The sequence below is a fragment of the Sparus aurata genome, chromosome 21, assembly GCF_900880675.1.
Source record: "Sparus aurata chromosome 21, fSpaAur1.1, whole genome shotgun sequence".
In the NCBI taxonomy this organism is placed as follows: domain Eukaryota; kingdom Metazoa; phylum Chordata; class Actinopteri; order Spariformes; family Sparidae; genus Sparus; species Sparus aurata.
In genome coordinates this window covers 14,568,238-14,583,342 of record NC_044207.1, presented here as the reverse complement: position 1 = coordinate 14,583,342, position 15,105 = coordinate 14,568,238, and the positions used below count along the sequence as shown (strand labels likewise).

The following is a 15,105-nucleotide window of genomic DNA, read 5'->3' as shown; positions in this document are numbered from 1 at the left end:
ACACTACACGCAGAAGAATGTGTGACACCATTCAATAGAGGTATAAGTGGACGTGGTAGTGAGATTTATGTGTTTCAACAATCAATAATTCAACTTTTAATCTCTTAAATGACTTAACTGATCAAAAATACACTATATAGTATTGAAACAAACACTCCTTTTAGCTTGATGCTGGAATCCGACTCGATTGCCATTTCGTTTCACTTTCAGTTTGAATTTATGGGAAACAATCTGAGATGTGGTCTGTCACAGGCCATGCGCTGATTACTGCAATTACCATTTCTGCCTGGCAACAGCTGACACAAGTGGTTCCTGAATAATTGTAGGTTGAGTATTCCTAGACACAAAAAATGTATTTATTTTTTTGGTCAACCAAGACCTTTAATGACATCAGCTTAGGTTCTGGGAGACAGAAAAGGTCAATTTTTTTACTCTTTTCTGACATTTTATTAACTAAAATATATTATGATAAAATATGTGTACTTTATGTGGACTCAAGTCTGTACAGGCAGCTTTTGATTGGTGACCCAGAAAGACCAACATGGGGACCTCTGGAGGTTCCGAGGCCCTACTTTGATGACCTCTAACCTTGTCTGTAGCAACGGTGGAGTTTCTGCACTGTGAGGCTTCACAGACAGGAATTTTTTTTCTCCACCTCATGTCGACAGGAAGTGAAACTCAGCACCACAGGTTGATACACATAAAGAAAGGTTCTTCGTGTGGTCTCCTCCTCACACAGCACTGTGAGGTGTTGGACTGTAATTGTTCCCAGACACAACTGTAATCCAGGAGAAAAAGGTAAGTGGAACATTCACATTGTTCTTCATTAAAGAAATTGTTCTGTGTGTATTATTGGCAGCTTTTTCTGCTTGTAGTATTTATATGTATTTTTAACATGGGAAATCCATTACTGGGTCAACAATACTCCTTTAAAGCTGTTTGTGTGTTGCTTATTTATCTGCTCTAGCTTTTCCAATTATTTATATACAGATATAATGGTCCAAAATGATGTGAAACTGCATTATCACAGAGGTGGCAAAAGTACACATTCACACATTCTTCACTCAAGTAAAGATAGTTGTGTAAAAAAAAAATGTACTGATTCAAATTCTTTCCTCAAGTAAAAGTAATAATAGCCTCACGTCATGATAATATAATTCAAAGACTATTTAACTTAAAGGTAATATCAGTAGGATTCATCCGAGCTGTTTGTAAACACACCAGAAAGATAGCTGATTGATGAGTCTCATTCACAGGACGTCAAATACCAACATTTTGGGTTGGTAAAGCGTCATAAATAATCGTTTACTCTCCTCGGATGCATTAAAACTAAAGCAACAAACCAGTTTTGAAAATGTAACAAGTAGAAAGTACATCAATTGTGTTCAAATGTAGGGAGGAAAAGAAAAAAGCTTTCCTATGTAAAAATCTACTTAAATCTACTTATTTGCTATTTGTTACTTTTCACCTCTGCTCATACGTGCACGTAAGTCTTCCACAAACCTGAGAAGAACACTGACATGAATTTAGTGAAGTTACCAGGTTTTTTACATCAGATGCAATGACACAACACTGGCTTCCTCACTATGTTGCTGGGTGAAAGAGAAGTGGCCCCAAGGCTCAAGTTTTACTTCCGTATCTTTACTCCATTCTTTGGCAACCAGTCAGCAGCAAGTCTGGTTGTATTTAAAAATCCAGATCTGATGTAAGAAGCCCTGTGCGTGCAGGGGGGCAGATACTAAGAATTACCACAATTCTACAACAGAGATAGACAGGAACAGACACAAACAGGCCATCTTTTGCTGTATACTTCTATATACAGTATCAACAACATGGGTTGACATGGACACGTCCTTCTCAGTAGTTCAGAAACCCAAGTGAAATTAGTAAATCATACAGCACATTAAATTACGTGAAACAAAATTCCATATCAAGCAGATATAAATATATGTTTTATTTGATACTGGATCAGGCTTGATTGAATTAAGGAGGACTGTTGGGCCTTAGCGGAGGTATGAGCTCTTCTGAGTGCCATCCTGGTCATAAAGGTTTTGAATTTAAGTGATTATGTGCAAACCCTGTGTTAGACACTATGTGAGGAACCCTGTCGACACTATGCTCCAATAAACATTAAATTACGTGAAACCGGACCTTCCCACTTGCTGCTAAACAGAATGTATCCCATCTGCCCCACGTTTGTCCTTTGTATTTGACTGAACTTTGTCTTCGGCCCTCAGTTTCCTCCACTATGTCAGACACAGCTGACTACCTCACGTCCAAAGAGACACAGGACACTCCGACTTACGATGCATCCTCACCACCACCGGCATACTCCTACCAAGGGGAGCAACCTCCGCCCTACTCTGCAGCCCCATCAACATATTCTCCACCCAAAGCCGAGACAACTTGCACCTATGAGCCCATCGGTGGATACGAGTCTTTCAGGGACATCTGCCCAGAGGCCCCGTCGGACACGACTCCACTCATATCCTCATCTTCATTTGACGACAAGACAGTGAGAAGAGGGTTCGTCAGAAAGGTCTGTAAGTCTGAGATTTGTGAAATATGAATTTCCCAACCTGGTGTCAGGACCCTCCTCAGAGGTCGTAAGATTCAGTGATGAATTTCCCCGTGCAGGTGTTCTGCATCCTGACCGTCCAGCTGCTGTTCACCTTCAGCGTGGTGTGTGTGTTCACCTTCTGCGACGTGGTCAAAGAGGCGGTGCAGACCAACCTGCCGGCCTACCTCAGCTCCTTCATCATCTTCATCGTGGTTGCCATCGCCCTCAGCTGCTGCCAGTCCTTCAGTCGGCGTCACCCCTGGAACATCATGGGACTGGTGGGTTAAAATCCCAAATGTATCAGAAAATGTAACAAAATATAGACTAATAAGGGCTGCGTAATACGGAGGGGGAAAAAAATCATATTGCCGTTATTATGAGAGTTATTACAATTGGGATATGATTAACGATTACTGGGAATGATGGTTTTTTGCGTTACATTTTTCTCTTTCATTAAAAAAATTCACATCAAAACATCATATACTTCGTTACAATGCAGTTTTATCACACATTTTACCATTATGGTATATGGTATATGTCTGATTAATCGTGCAGCTCTAATACCTAAATCGATGCAACAGAACATTTGAATAATAGACAAAAAGAACAGTTATATGATGAAAGAGTCATAGCTTTGTCATTTAAAAGGAGATACACATTGCGCACTGGATATGAAACATCTGAGCTCACACAGTCAAACAGAGAGAAGATAAAGATGTTATCATGTTAGCAGGCGGGCTGCTGCTTTACTTGGTCAAATCCAACCTGTGGCTTTTTGCTACATGTCGTCCCCCCGTCTCTCTCATCCCGTTTCCTGTCATCTGTCTAAGCTTTCCTGTGCCATGAAAAGGCCCCAAAGCTATTTTTAAAAAAGTGATAATGATACATTTTGGCCAGTTATTTTCCTCGACATTTAGACATCTCCTATTTACATGTAAAGGGGCTGTGAGAAACTGGTACATTATCAGCAGTTTTTTTCTTTCGTTTTCATTGTTTCCAAATAAAAACCTCAGTTTCCTTGTTGTGTTCACGTGCTCACAGATTCTTTTTTAGCCGTTGAGGTTTTGTAGGCATGTTAAATTAGAAAAGGCTCTTCCTGTATTGTGGTTAAATATTCAGGGTATGGTACAAACACTCATCATACATAAACAAGACTGTAATTATTAAAATACATGAAGAATCTGGAAGACAGACTCTTTTTCAAGCAGTGAAACTTGTGAATTTATTAGGCAAACTATGAAAAAACTTTTCCGAGATAATATTGGAGATGTTTAAAATGTTGAATTTGTACCTACAGGTTGTGGTCACCCTGAGCTTGTCATACATGGTTGGAGCCATCGCGTCCTTCCACAACACTGTCGCTGTAGTCATCACGATGGGAGCAACGCTCGCCATCACCGTCGCAATCATTGCATTCTCTGCACAGGTTAGATAACCGGCCTGGAGAGCAACATTTCTAAATGTTTCCTCCACACATTCATCATTGTCTGTTTTAAACAAAGCAACGTGGAGACTTTTCAGTTTTCCTTGTGTATCACTGTTTAAGTTTAAGCACTCCCTGACTCCTCCTCCTGGCTTTAACATGATACATGTTGTTTGAACTGGTGAATAATATCCAAAGAGGCGAATGTGAATGTAACCCTGAAAACTGTTGTCGGTCAACCAAGACCTTTAATGACATCAGCTTGGGTTTTTTCACTCTTTTCTACTATTTTATGAACTGAAGCGGAGGTATGAGCTCTTCTGAGTGCCATCCTGGTCATAAAGGTTTTGAAAAAAAGGAAATATAAAAAAATATTAAAAAAATGAAATAAACTATCAATATTCCAACAATAAAATCACAAAAATACTGTATGTGCAGTAAAAGTATTAAAAGGCTAAGTGTATATTGGTAAAGTGTAGGTGGGCTGTGAAATGTTTCAGTATATAAGAAAATGTGAAATGCATGTATGTAAACTGATGGACATATGTGATGCACTGTCCCGATTTCCTTTGTTCATTGTCAAGAACTTACATGGTTCAAAAAAAAAAAAGGAAAACTGTACTTCAGAGCAGCTGTGTTAGTCAACATACGGACAAAGTACGTTTCAATGAAATTAATCAATGTGCTAATATCTTTCTGTGTTCTTTGCAGACTCGCTATGATTTCACTGTCTGGTATGGTGTTCTGCTGATTCTGGTTGTAGACTTCCTCATGTTCGGGATCTTCTGCACCTTCTACTACTCTTACATCAGTGAAGTTGCCTACGGGTGTCTGGGTGCTCTGCTGTATTCACTGGTAAAGGGAAAAAAACTAAGATACCCTATAATAAAAGTACTATAATTTTGTCTTTATACTTACATTTTGGAGGCAGCTTTTGTTTTTTACTCCACTACATTTATTTGATAACTTTACTAAATTACTACTTATTTTGCAGATACAGATTATAAATGCTTCTTTTAAAAATTTCATGAATTTAAAGTGGCTATAAGTAACATTTTAGTGAGATTTTGGAACCGAAGCTATCCATACCTTTTAATCCCATGCAGAATACAATATAATACCGTTTTCACACTCATACTGGTCAAAGAATCACACAAAACCATCAGGAACAATAAGGCCTACAATTACAGTCTTACACCCATCTGTCTTTCAGCATCGGAAAATGCTACAATTTGACTGAGAATTTGCTGCTTAATTGACCTATATCAAATTATGAATATTCATCTGTTTTGAATAATAGCAGGATATTATCGTGTGTGTAAACACGGTCAGCGTGATAGTCAGCATGAACAATACCAGGACCTTGAAACTGAAATGCAGCTATCATTAATTTAATTCTTCACACATGCACTTTTCATACTCTGACATGTTAATATAAAGCCTGTTACACTCACAGCCATAATTTACTTAGGTATCTGGTATTAATGTCTCACCCTGTCCTAAATATTCTCTGTCTCAGTTCCTGATGATCGATTGTCAGCTGCTCATGGGGACAATGAGCTATCGTCTGGATCCAGAGGAATACGTCAACGCTGCTCTCACCCTCTATTTGGACGTAGTGCTCATCTTCCTCTACCTGCTGGGGAGGAGGTGAAACTGTATATACACTGTACATAGACACAAAATTAACAAACACAGACCAACCATCCCCACAAAGAAAATGACCTTTATTATTATTATTATTATTATCATCATCATGTATAAAATGAAACTAAATCCTGTTTTAAGTGACAATAATTGAATGAGCATCAGTTCTTTGAAAATGTATTTAAAAAATTGCTGTTCTGTATTTTTCTTTTTTGTTAAACACTGCACTTTTACCCACATACAAATAAAGGCATTCCATTTCATCAATAAGACACATTCATTAACATTTTGGTAAATTGTCAGTGTAAATGCTCATGTCAAACCTGCCAAGAGAACTTCCAAATCATGACATTTCAGTCAGAGACTGATAAATCTGATACTGGAGATCCATAAGGCTTTTTGTGTTGCCTAAAGCACCAAAACAGAAACCGAAATGCAATGAATATGTAACATGCAATACAATACATCTTGCATTTATAACAAGGACATACACGAGATATAGCAAAATGGACGAAAAGTAGTGCAAATTTATCTTTTTACTGTATCTGTTATGACGTCCTTCACACCCTTAAATGTCCAAAACCAAAACATATTCGTATTACGATCATAAAGGAGTAAAGAAACCAGACAACATTTACATTTGAGACACTGGAAGGAGAGTATTTGGACAATCTTTTCTAAAAAAATTACTCAAACCGTTTAATCGAAATCAAAATAATTGGTGATTAATTTGATAGTTGACAACTAATTGATTAATCGTTGCGGCTCTAATCGTTTTGCCTATGAAATGTCATTACGGTGAAAAATGCTAGATGCTCTCCTTCCACAGCTGAAATTGATGTATTAAAATTTTTTCAACCGAACTCCAAAGATATCAGATATGAAAAGGAGCAAAACGTCCTCACATTTAAGAAGCTACAACCAGATAATATTTAGTATTTTTTGCTTTAGAAATGACAAAAAACAATTGACTGATTATCAAAATAGTTGCCAGGTTTAACATCCTATTCCCCAGATCAAAGAGCTGAACAGCATCTAACTGTACATGAGAATGACCAAGTGATGTATCATCCCCACTTTATGGAGAGCAATTCCCCTGGAAATCTCCAGATTTCACAGCCTCACCACAGTGAAGAGTAGTTGAACTTGACCCGCAGTAGGTACCTCATGCGAGTCTGGGCAGGGTTGTAAACGATGAACTCATTGTACAGGAGGGAGTAGCTGTTATGTTTACCTACCCCAGTCTTCACCCCCGGCCCCATCGGCACAGTCACACCATCCCTGAGAAACAGAAAGAGGAAGACATATGAAAGATTTTCGATTAAAGAGTTAAAGATAATAAATTACCTTCACGAATGTTTGACTTAAGATGTGCTTGAGATTAACTGAAACCAGTTGCTATAACATCATCGTCTCTAAAGCCAAAAGAGATTATTTATGGGCTCATTCATAAGGCTAATAAAGAATAAAGAATTCTCTGTGCTCATCAACCCGCCTCTTTTTTTTTCTTTTTTTTTGCTAATGTAATTAACAAACTCTCAGATAATGTATTGATTTTTGTTGTGTAACACTGAGCACATCTGAATCAATGTCTGGCCTGTATGAAATGTGTCAGTATAATGAGACTGACTCACAGAGTGACAGAGTTTTTGGGGTCAGGTCCAGTCTGTCCCAGGCCCTTGGTGCTGTGTTTCCCAGCAGGCAGATTGTTTGCCTCGTAGTCAGCATCCAGCAGCTCGTTACTGTCACCCAGAGCGACCTGCAACCACACAGACACAAAGCATGGACACTGAAACAGAGCTGCATCACATCTGGGCCGAACATGTTATGTCCATTGTTAATAGGAGCTGTTGCAGTTTGCTTTAACGGCCTTCAATGCATACATATTCTTTTACACTCCTTTCTTCAGTAACAGGATTGTTAAAATACTAAGTACAGGTAGAAATGAGGTAGAATACATTTAATAACCTCGCAGAGAATAATAAATGAACTCACTTCACACAGTAGCAGCAGTCCAGTGTCGTTGTTTTGATTAGCAAAGCAGTAGTTGGCACTCTTTGATGACATGTCAGCAAAGTAAATCCCTTTTCCAAACTAGATGAAAGAGAAACACAAAGTGCATTTGTATTTGTATTTGTATTTGTTAACCGTATATATTTATCTTCAGTTTCCCTCTTACTTTTAATCACATTTGCATTGCTGGACTAACAATGTGAGCTTCATGAATTGTTAATATATTTATCTACAATTTGAGTTTATCATCCAGAGTAACGATTATTCTCGCAGTTTTTACTTTTTAATCACCTTATTTTGGCAATACCAGCACTGGTATTCACCTTACAGATGAACTATCTCTGTCTGCACATAATGACAGCTCTCTGCAGTACTTCCAGTGGCGAGATTATCACTTCACTGCTGTGTTCTTATATTCTTGATTTTACTCCCTGGTGTCACTTTTTCTTCAGAAATTCTTGTGTTAATTGGGGTATGCATCGTTAAGGCCACTGGATGCCTAAATTTCCCTTGAGATCAAGTGTGTATCTAACTATCTACAATCACATGAAAACTGTATATATTTCATGTTATTTTCTGTCTATCCTACCATGTAACCAGTGACGGGAGCTTCTGGTGGGGCCACTCGGAGCCCCTGACTAAGGATGCCGACCCAGTTAGACAGACGGGAACCGTGCCACAACAGAGTCCTAGCAGAGGACAAACATAAGTTAATTTTCGAGAACACAATATTTTCACTTAGATCATTGTCCATAATCATGCAGGCAAATATGAAGAAGTACCACAAATACAGTACATCATCTGAAGCTGTAATGGTTGTTTATACAAATATAACACGCAGCAGGCTGTGTATTACCTGTTGTGTAACTGTGAGAGGAAGCTGCTGCTCTCCCCTTCTCTGTCCACCGAGAACATGTCAAGGACAGTCATGTTGTAGTCAGAATGGGTGGGGGCATGTGTGGACTCAAGATACTTTTCTATTACCTTCACATGGAAAAGAGAAAAATTACATTTTATTTCAGATTAAGATTCATCGGGTTTAATAGTTTGGAATAACTTCTGCTCTCTGAATATGATTCTGTTATCTAGAGACTGCAAAGTAAATCTCCTGCTTGAGCTGGACCTGTCTGGCTCTCACCGCAGGAGATGGATGTTTTTGTCTGGAAGCAAGTGCACCAAAGACTCAAGCAGGGAGGTTGCCTCGACTTTTCCACATATAAATTCTGCAATTTTTCTCATTTAGGTTGCCAAAGACACTACCTACTGTCACATTACTGTTGTTTGTTCTTATTATATCACTGTGTGGGTTGAAGTGTGGGACATGTATTTTTTATTTTAAAAGCCTAGTATCATCCAGTGAAAGATTTGTTTTGTGTTGAGACATTTTAAGACATTTCAAGATTATCAAAAACTATATTTAGTATATTTTAAGATTTTTTAAGAATCAATGGGGACCCTGGATAATAAATGCAGCATATAAATCTTGAAGGTTCAACCATAAACACGGCAGGAGTATATTAGTCCAGGCTGATTAACCCTGACTGTTACCATTATAACAGTTACAAGTGCTGAAACACGGACCTTGTACTCATGGCTGCTGGAGTCAACAGGCTGCAGTTGGCACTTGAGGGAGCTGTACTGTCTGTCCAGGGGATGTTCGTCACTGTTTTCACTGGCCTGCACCATTTTCACTGCAATCTGAATGTCACTAAGAGCCTTGAAAGAAGAAAAAGAAAGCAAAAATATATAGATATGACAGTAAGGATCACAGATTAAAGTGAGGACATAAAATAATAATTGTAGACCTCAACTATATGAGAACTCTCTTACCTCCAACAGTGCAATCTTTTCCTTCAGCTCATCTTCTGTACGGATGATTGGAGGAGTTTTCAACCTGGAGAATTACATCTTTTAGTTAAAGCAAAACAGACATCACTTTTCGACAGTAACAGTGCATCTTCATCTGTACAGCTACATATTTTCCCACCCGAAGTCATGGGGGATGCGGGTGTAGAACTGGTTGCATGCTTCCAGCAGATCACGACTGCTGCCCTTCTTTTTCAAACAATCCTCGATTTTCTTCAGCGCCGAGTAGCCTGCATGAATCTGCTCTGAGGTCAGTTTGCCTGCAATTAAAAAAAAAGGAAAATGGGGAATTTGAAATGTGAAACCCAGTGATGAAAGGTTTATAAGTACTGGTCATGAAGATACTCCTACAGTGAGGGGGAAGGTTAGTGCTAAAGTAATGACTTTGAGATCTTGTTTTATTGCATTTTTGGATGATGCTGTAGCATCTTAAAGGGGTAGTTTCTTTTTTTTTTTTTTTTTAAGTGTGGCTATATAAGGTACTTGTCCATAGTCAGGGTATTACCTAAGGAAGCTTAGTGATGTACCACTACAGACAGGGACAGTTGCTAAACAGATTGATTTTAGCTACCTTATAAAAGGTTTAAGTTTAAGTGAACGCTATATTTAGAATATTTTTGCCTTTATATTTTGCCATCAGATTGGAGCTGTTTTATCACACTCTTCGAAGCTGCCAGACCCCTTTGACAAAAACAATCTAATTATTTTGTAGAACAAGAGAGTGGCTAGTCTACAGCTGCCTTGATTAGTTGTTTGTATTATTGTGTGACTATGATGAATCCTAACTAACCCTTCAAAACACCAAAGTCACACAATGGCGTTAACAAACTAACCAACTGAGGTAGCGCTAGAACTGCAACTCCCATATTCTCCAAGGTCACATGACTGTTTTTATCGACAAAAAAGTTTGGTGGGTTTGAAGAACAGGACAGTAAAGGATGTTTAACGGGAAAAAAATATTTTTTATTTCTGTTGTGATTTTGATTTTGATTCTGTCAGACTAACCGAGAGGAGCTTTCCGAGTGTCAAACTTCATCTCCAGCACACACTCCTCCATGGCTTTGAGGTCACAGATGAGCTCCAGGAGAGACTGGATCTTCACGTCCAGCTTGCAGGCCCTCTTTTTAGACGCACTATCCACTGTGGTCTCATTCTCTTCCTAAAACCATGAAATATATCCATGTTCACGACGACAACCTTAACTGTAGTTAAACTGAAACCCTTATTTCCAGGTTGCCAGTCCTAATTACAAAGACACTGAGGAGATAAATAGGTTGTTGGTTCTTTGTGTTGTCCCTTGCCTTTTTATTTGTGCTGTAGTCCATGAACACCATGTCATATTTCCCTGGTACTTTCTCAAAATTTGCTCGGTCGTCCCACTCATTCTTGGTCTTGTCAAGGAACCTGTGACAAAACAAACCAGTTTCAGACTTTTACTTAACTTAATCTGATGTGAAACATCTCTAAATGTCTTTTTCTTTGCACTATCTCACTTTTTCTTGAAGATATCTTTGGCTTTCAGCAGGTCTCCACCACAGGCTGTCAGACTGTTTTGACCCACTTTTCCCACTGAAAAAAACGGTAAGGGAAACAAACCAAAATAAATAAAACCAGTTGGTTTACATTTTAGAAACGACCTTCCAGACTGCAGTCTTTCCTTAATTTCCTGTGTTAAAACAAACATTTCTATAGATATGTCAAACATGCTAACAATAACAGGCACATCGGCTCACCTCTGCCCCACCTCAACCACACACTGTAAGCCTTGGAGTTGTCGTCTTCCAGCAGCTGGAGCAGGTAGTATTTGTTGTTGTTAAACTGAAGATTTGTCTGCAATAAGACAGAAGGCAGTTGCTACAAGTCAAAAAATATATACTCACTGTCCAACAAATCAAAATGTAAAATTAAAATATATAATGACAGGATACTTTTAAAGCTTTCACTAGATTTGTTGATTTTGAGCAACAGTATGACAGCTGCATTGTTAGCTAAAAAAGAATCTTGTATCAGATGAAAACATTGCTGTGTAAGTGAAAATAGTCTGGATGTTATAGGGGGCAAGAAGCATAGTTGAATAAATTTTGCTCTAAAATCAACAGAAGCTGAAAAATGGCGATTAGTTGCAATAACAATATCTATCAAACTATTTACAAGTCTGTCAGTTACTACCCAATAAGGAACAGCTTTTGAATTTTGACCAAAAAGCACTTCAACAGATCTCTTAGAGTTAATTTTAGTAAAGACGTTACCTGATTGAGCATCGCATCGTAAATATCATTTCCTTCACTGTAAACATGAGCCTAAAATACAAAGAGACAGACAAAAGGAATAGTGAAAAAATGCCCACCTCAACATATAGTGAAAGCGCTGGTGAAATATTCACCTCTCGTTCAGTTATTATGAGCGGGGAAATTAGCTATAGAAACTAACAACGTAGTTTGTACTAGCAGTAACCTTCCAACCTTTTTTTATTCAGGGTTGGTTCACTGAAAGTAAGTGCTCTGTTTTTCTGGAACAGCTTGATCATACAGAAGATGTTTGACATGTCCTCTGTTAATTTGGGCATTTGGCAGCTTGGTGCCTCAAGTGGCAGTTTGAGGAATTGCAGTTCATTGGCAGATTTTCTGATGTGTTGGCTTAATTTTTCAGCTCAAGAGGTTACTGCAGAGATTGTGAAAGATTATACATTTATTTTTAAGAATTTAACTAAACCTGAGCACCCTACATTGTACAATGCTGCTCAAAAAAATATCAAAAATGAGATAAGAAGATAATAATAATTATAATTGCTCTAGGTACAACAATCATTTAAAAGATGCATTTAAACATAGATAATGTACCTTTCCAAGTTTGGCTTTGCATTCAGTGTCCACTGGAGCTTTTCCTTTCATGACTACTGTCTTCACAACCTCTGTTCATAATCCAAAGACCAGAGACAAACCATTACTGAGGTCAACTGACATCTAATACGAAATATAGGTAAAACCACGTCCTAAAAAAATCACTTGACGATTTTGCTGTAATTACTCAACCTTGTGCATCACCAATTACTAAGCAACATTCCATTACCATTTCTAATGGTATTAAAAATTAGATCACTGCTTCCGTCACCTTTTATTTCTTCTTTGGGTGTTACTTCAGTTTTTGTCTGTCTCTTGCTTTGTCCTCTCTTCCTCTTAGCTGCAGGTTGCTCTTGTGTCTCCTCCTCTTCCTCTTTAACTTGAACTGGTTTCCCATTTTGGGCTGTTAAGTCACAGGCATCATTCGAACGGTCTGCATAAAAGAAGACAACAGAAAAAAACATATTAAATTCCTTCAGTAATTCTTTAAAATGAGTTCTTCTACTGACTACTAGATAAAGTAGTAAAAAAAGTGTGAAATGGAGAAAAATCCAAACAGAGGGGATGACAGATGTTAAATATAAAAAATTTCAAATACAATAACTGATCTAAAATAAAACAGTACTGTGTCAAAATGGTCCATATGGCATAACACAAATCACACACATGCCTGGTTTAACTGTCTGGGAGCGAATCTTCCTCTTGTACTTCGTCACAGGATTAATCTGGACCATCTTCTTCAGGTCGACTTCATATGTCGTCCCAGAGCCCAGAGACAGAGTGACGGAGGTTTCTCCTGAAGAGACGGCCGAGTCCAACAAGGCGCAGTCTGAAGGCAAGTACGGTTCCCACTGTCCATCATCTCCTTTCCACTGCCACACTGATCACACATAGAGAAAATACAGTTAGATTATTAAAACTGCATCAAGTCAGATATTACACTAGCACTTTTATATGTTTTGGTATTGTGGGACTAACCAAGTAAATATTTTGACAGTTTAAAGAGAATTATTGCCAAAATAAACAAAATTAGCCATTGAATCAATAAATAATAAAAATAGTTGTGCAATGCAACCATATGATTATGATAAAGATATGATTTCTACATCGAGTCATTGAAGTCAGTCTGATTCCTTATTCATCTTTTATTCCCAGCATGGAATGTAACTAAGTACATTTAATAATTTACTGTACCCAAGTACACGCAGTTCAAGTACTTGAATGAGTACTTCCATTTTATGCTACTTAATACTTTTTTAAAATATGCTTTTTTGTAGGGCTGCACAATTGTCAAAATACTATCAAAATCATAATATAGCCAAGTAAACTACACAAATTGCAGAATCTGTGTTTTTTTTGATAAAGGTAATATGTTTGACACAACTGCATTATAATGAAGTACTAGACAGGTGCTAGGAGAAGGAAAAAATACCCCTCCTGTACACTGTCCATCTCACTTGCAAAGAAGTCCAATAACAACGCTTCATTACTAAGACCTTCATCAGGTTATCTTTCAAGACAGTGGGAGAGACCATCTTAAATAGGTTGGTAGACCCATGTAAACCAATCAGGTCAAATTACAGACAGACGGCACTGAAAATATCATCACACTCCCCTGGGCCAATAGTCACCTTACTGAATGAAAATGCTTGTGTAGTTTGTCCTGTAGTCCTATGAAAATGTAAATTGTGATACAGAAATAATCATGTTGCAATATCTGTTGAAATAATCATCATCATCTGATTCAACAGCACCCCAAACAATAATAAGAAGTGAATCAACATCTCTCTGAAACGGTTTAAACTCAGAGAGTCTAAACCAGGGGTCACCAACATGGTGGAAAAAAATAAAATTGAATATTGATATTATCTGTTTCCCACCTTGTTAAGTCATTGTTTATTATTATTGTGAGAAATCATTCACGTTATCAGTGTCTTCACATAGATGAGTATCATTAATCATTAATAATGATATATAACTAAAGGCAAACTGAGCAAATTTGTTATTTCAGAAGAGTGTATCAAACTGGTAGCCCTTCGTATGACTCAGTACCCATTAAGTAGCTCTCAGTTTCAAAAAGGTTGGTGACCCCTGGTCTAAACATTATAACCTTCAGGGCTTCGTGCAGGGCTGTTCTTGCCAACCAGCTGTGCCTTATTAACTGGCAACTGGGTGCATATTGGGTAATTCACCATAGACCTTTAGGTTTGCGGTAACAACAGGTTGACATGTTTTACTCACACGGCCAAATTCTAACAGGCATAGATAGTATAAGTATAAAGTGGTTGATTCCTACATCACTTGCAATAACAATTAAGCTAATACAAAACATGCATTTTCAGATTTTCTCTGCCCAGACATGTCCACATGTGACGTAGTTACATCAGCTAGCTATCCTGTCAGGCTAGTCCTCCATCGCGAAACATGCACCAACCTGTTTCAGACTGAACTTCTTCATTTTCTTGTGCACTCTGACTTTTGTTTCTGGAACTTCTCGCACGCCTCATCATGGTTTGTTCAAAATGTCTAGTTCTGTACAGTGATAGAAGGGACAGAATAACAACAAAGAAGGCGGAAAACTTTCCCCGCCACTGTTTCCTGGCCGGTGCGGAGACTCACGCATGCGCTCTCTACACCTTCGTCAAAAAGCGTGTGGAGTTATTTGCCGTTACCGTGGCAACGGTTTGGGCATAAACCTGAAACGACTTATTTTTTTTTTATTATTTAGTATAAATGCTTAATTACTTCATTATGCC

At 38.1% G+C, this 15,105-nt stretch overlaps 2 protein-coding genes and 1 long non-coding RNA gene across 3 annotated transcripts; 1 reads left to right on the top strand and 2 right to left on the bottom strand.

Moving 5' to 3' along the window:
- The first annotated feature begins 364 nt into the window (after nucleotides 1-364).
- On the top strand, nucleotides 365-5,895 carry LOC115572985 (protein lifeguard 1). The gene is made up of 6 exons (XM_030403536.1): nucleotides 365-798; nucleotides 2,238-2,539; nucleotides 2,638-2,838; nucleotides 3,858-3,986; nucleotides 4,695-4,838; nucleotides 5,503-5,895. The coding sequence occupies exons 2-6, from the start codon at nucleotides 2,249-2,251 to the stop codon at nucleotides 5,635-5,637; spliced, it is 900 nt and encodes a 299-aa protein (XP_030259396.1). The 5' UTR covers nucleotides 365-798; nucleotides 2,238-2,248; the 3' UTR covers nucleotides 5,638-5,895.
- Nucleotides 1,940-5,616, bottom strand: LOC115572988 (uncharacterized). The gene is made up of 2 exons (XR_003982194.1): nucleotides 5,477-5,616; nucleotides 1,940-2,835 (listed from the first exon to the last, which is right to left on the bottom strand). It is a non-coding gene; the product is annotated as an uncharacterized LOC115572988 (long non-coding RNA).
- On the bottom strand, nucleotides 5,692-14,979 carry parp2 (poly (ADP-ribose) polymerase 2). The gene is made up of 17 exons (XM_030403533.1): nucleotides 14,784-14,979; nucleotides 13,020-13,229; nucleotides 12,621-12,782; nucleotides 12,350-12,420; nucleotides 11,759-11,809; nucleotides 11,243-11,339; nucleotides 11,003-11,078; nucleotides 10,811-10,913; nucleotides 10,515-10,668; nucleotides 9,631-9,769; nucleotides 9,474-9,537; nucleotides 9,225-9,359; nucleotides 8,500-8,627; nucleotides 8,233-8,332; nucleotides 7,626-7,724; nucleotides 7,265-7,389; nucleotides 5,692-6,911 (listed from the first exon to the last, which is right to left on the bottom strand). The coding sequence occupies exons 1-17, from the start codon at nucleotides 14,857-14,859 to the stop codon at nucleotides 6,752-6,754; spliced, it is 1,950 nt and encodes a 649-aa protein (XP_030259393.1). The 5' UTR covers nucleotides 14,860-14,979; the 3' UTR covers nucleotides 5,692-6,751.
- Between the last annotated feature and the right edge of the window lie 126 nt (nucleotides 14,980-15,105).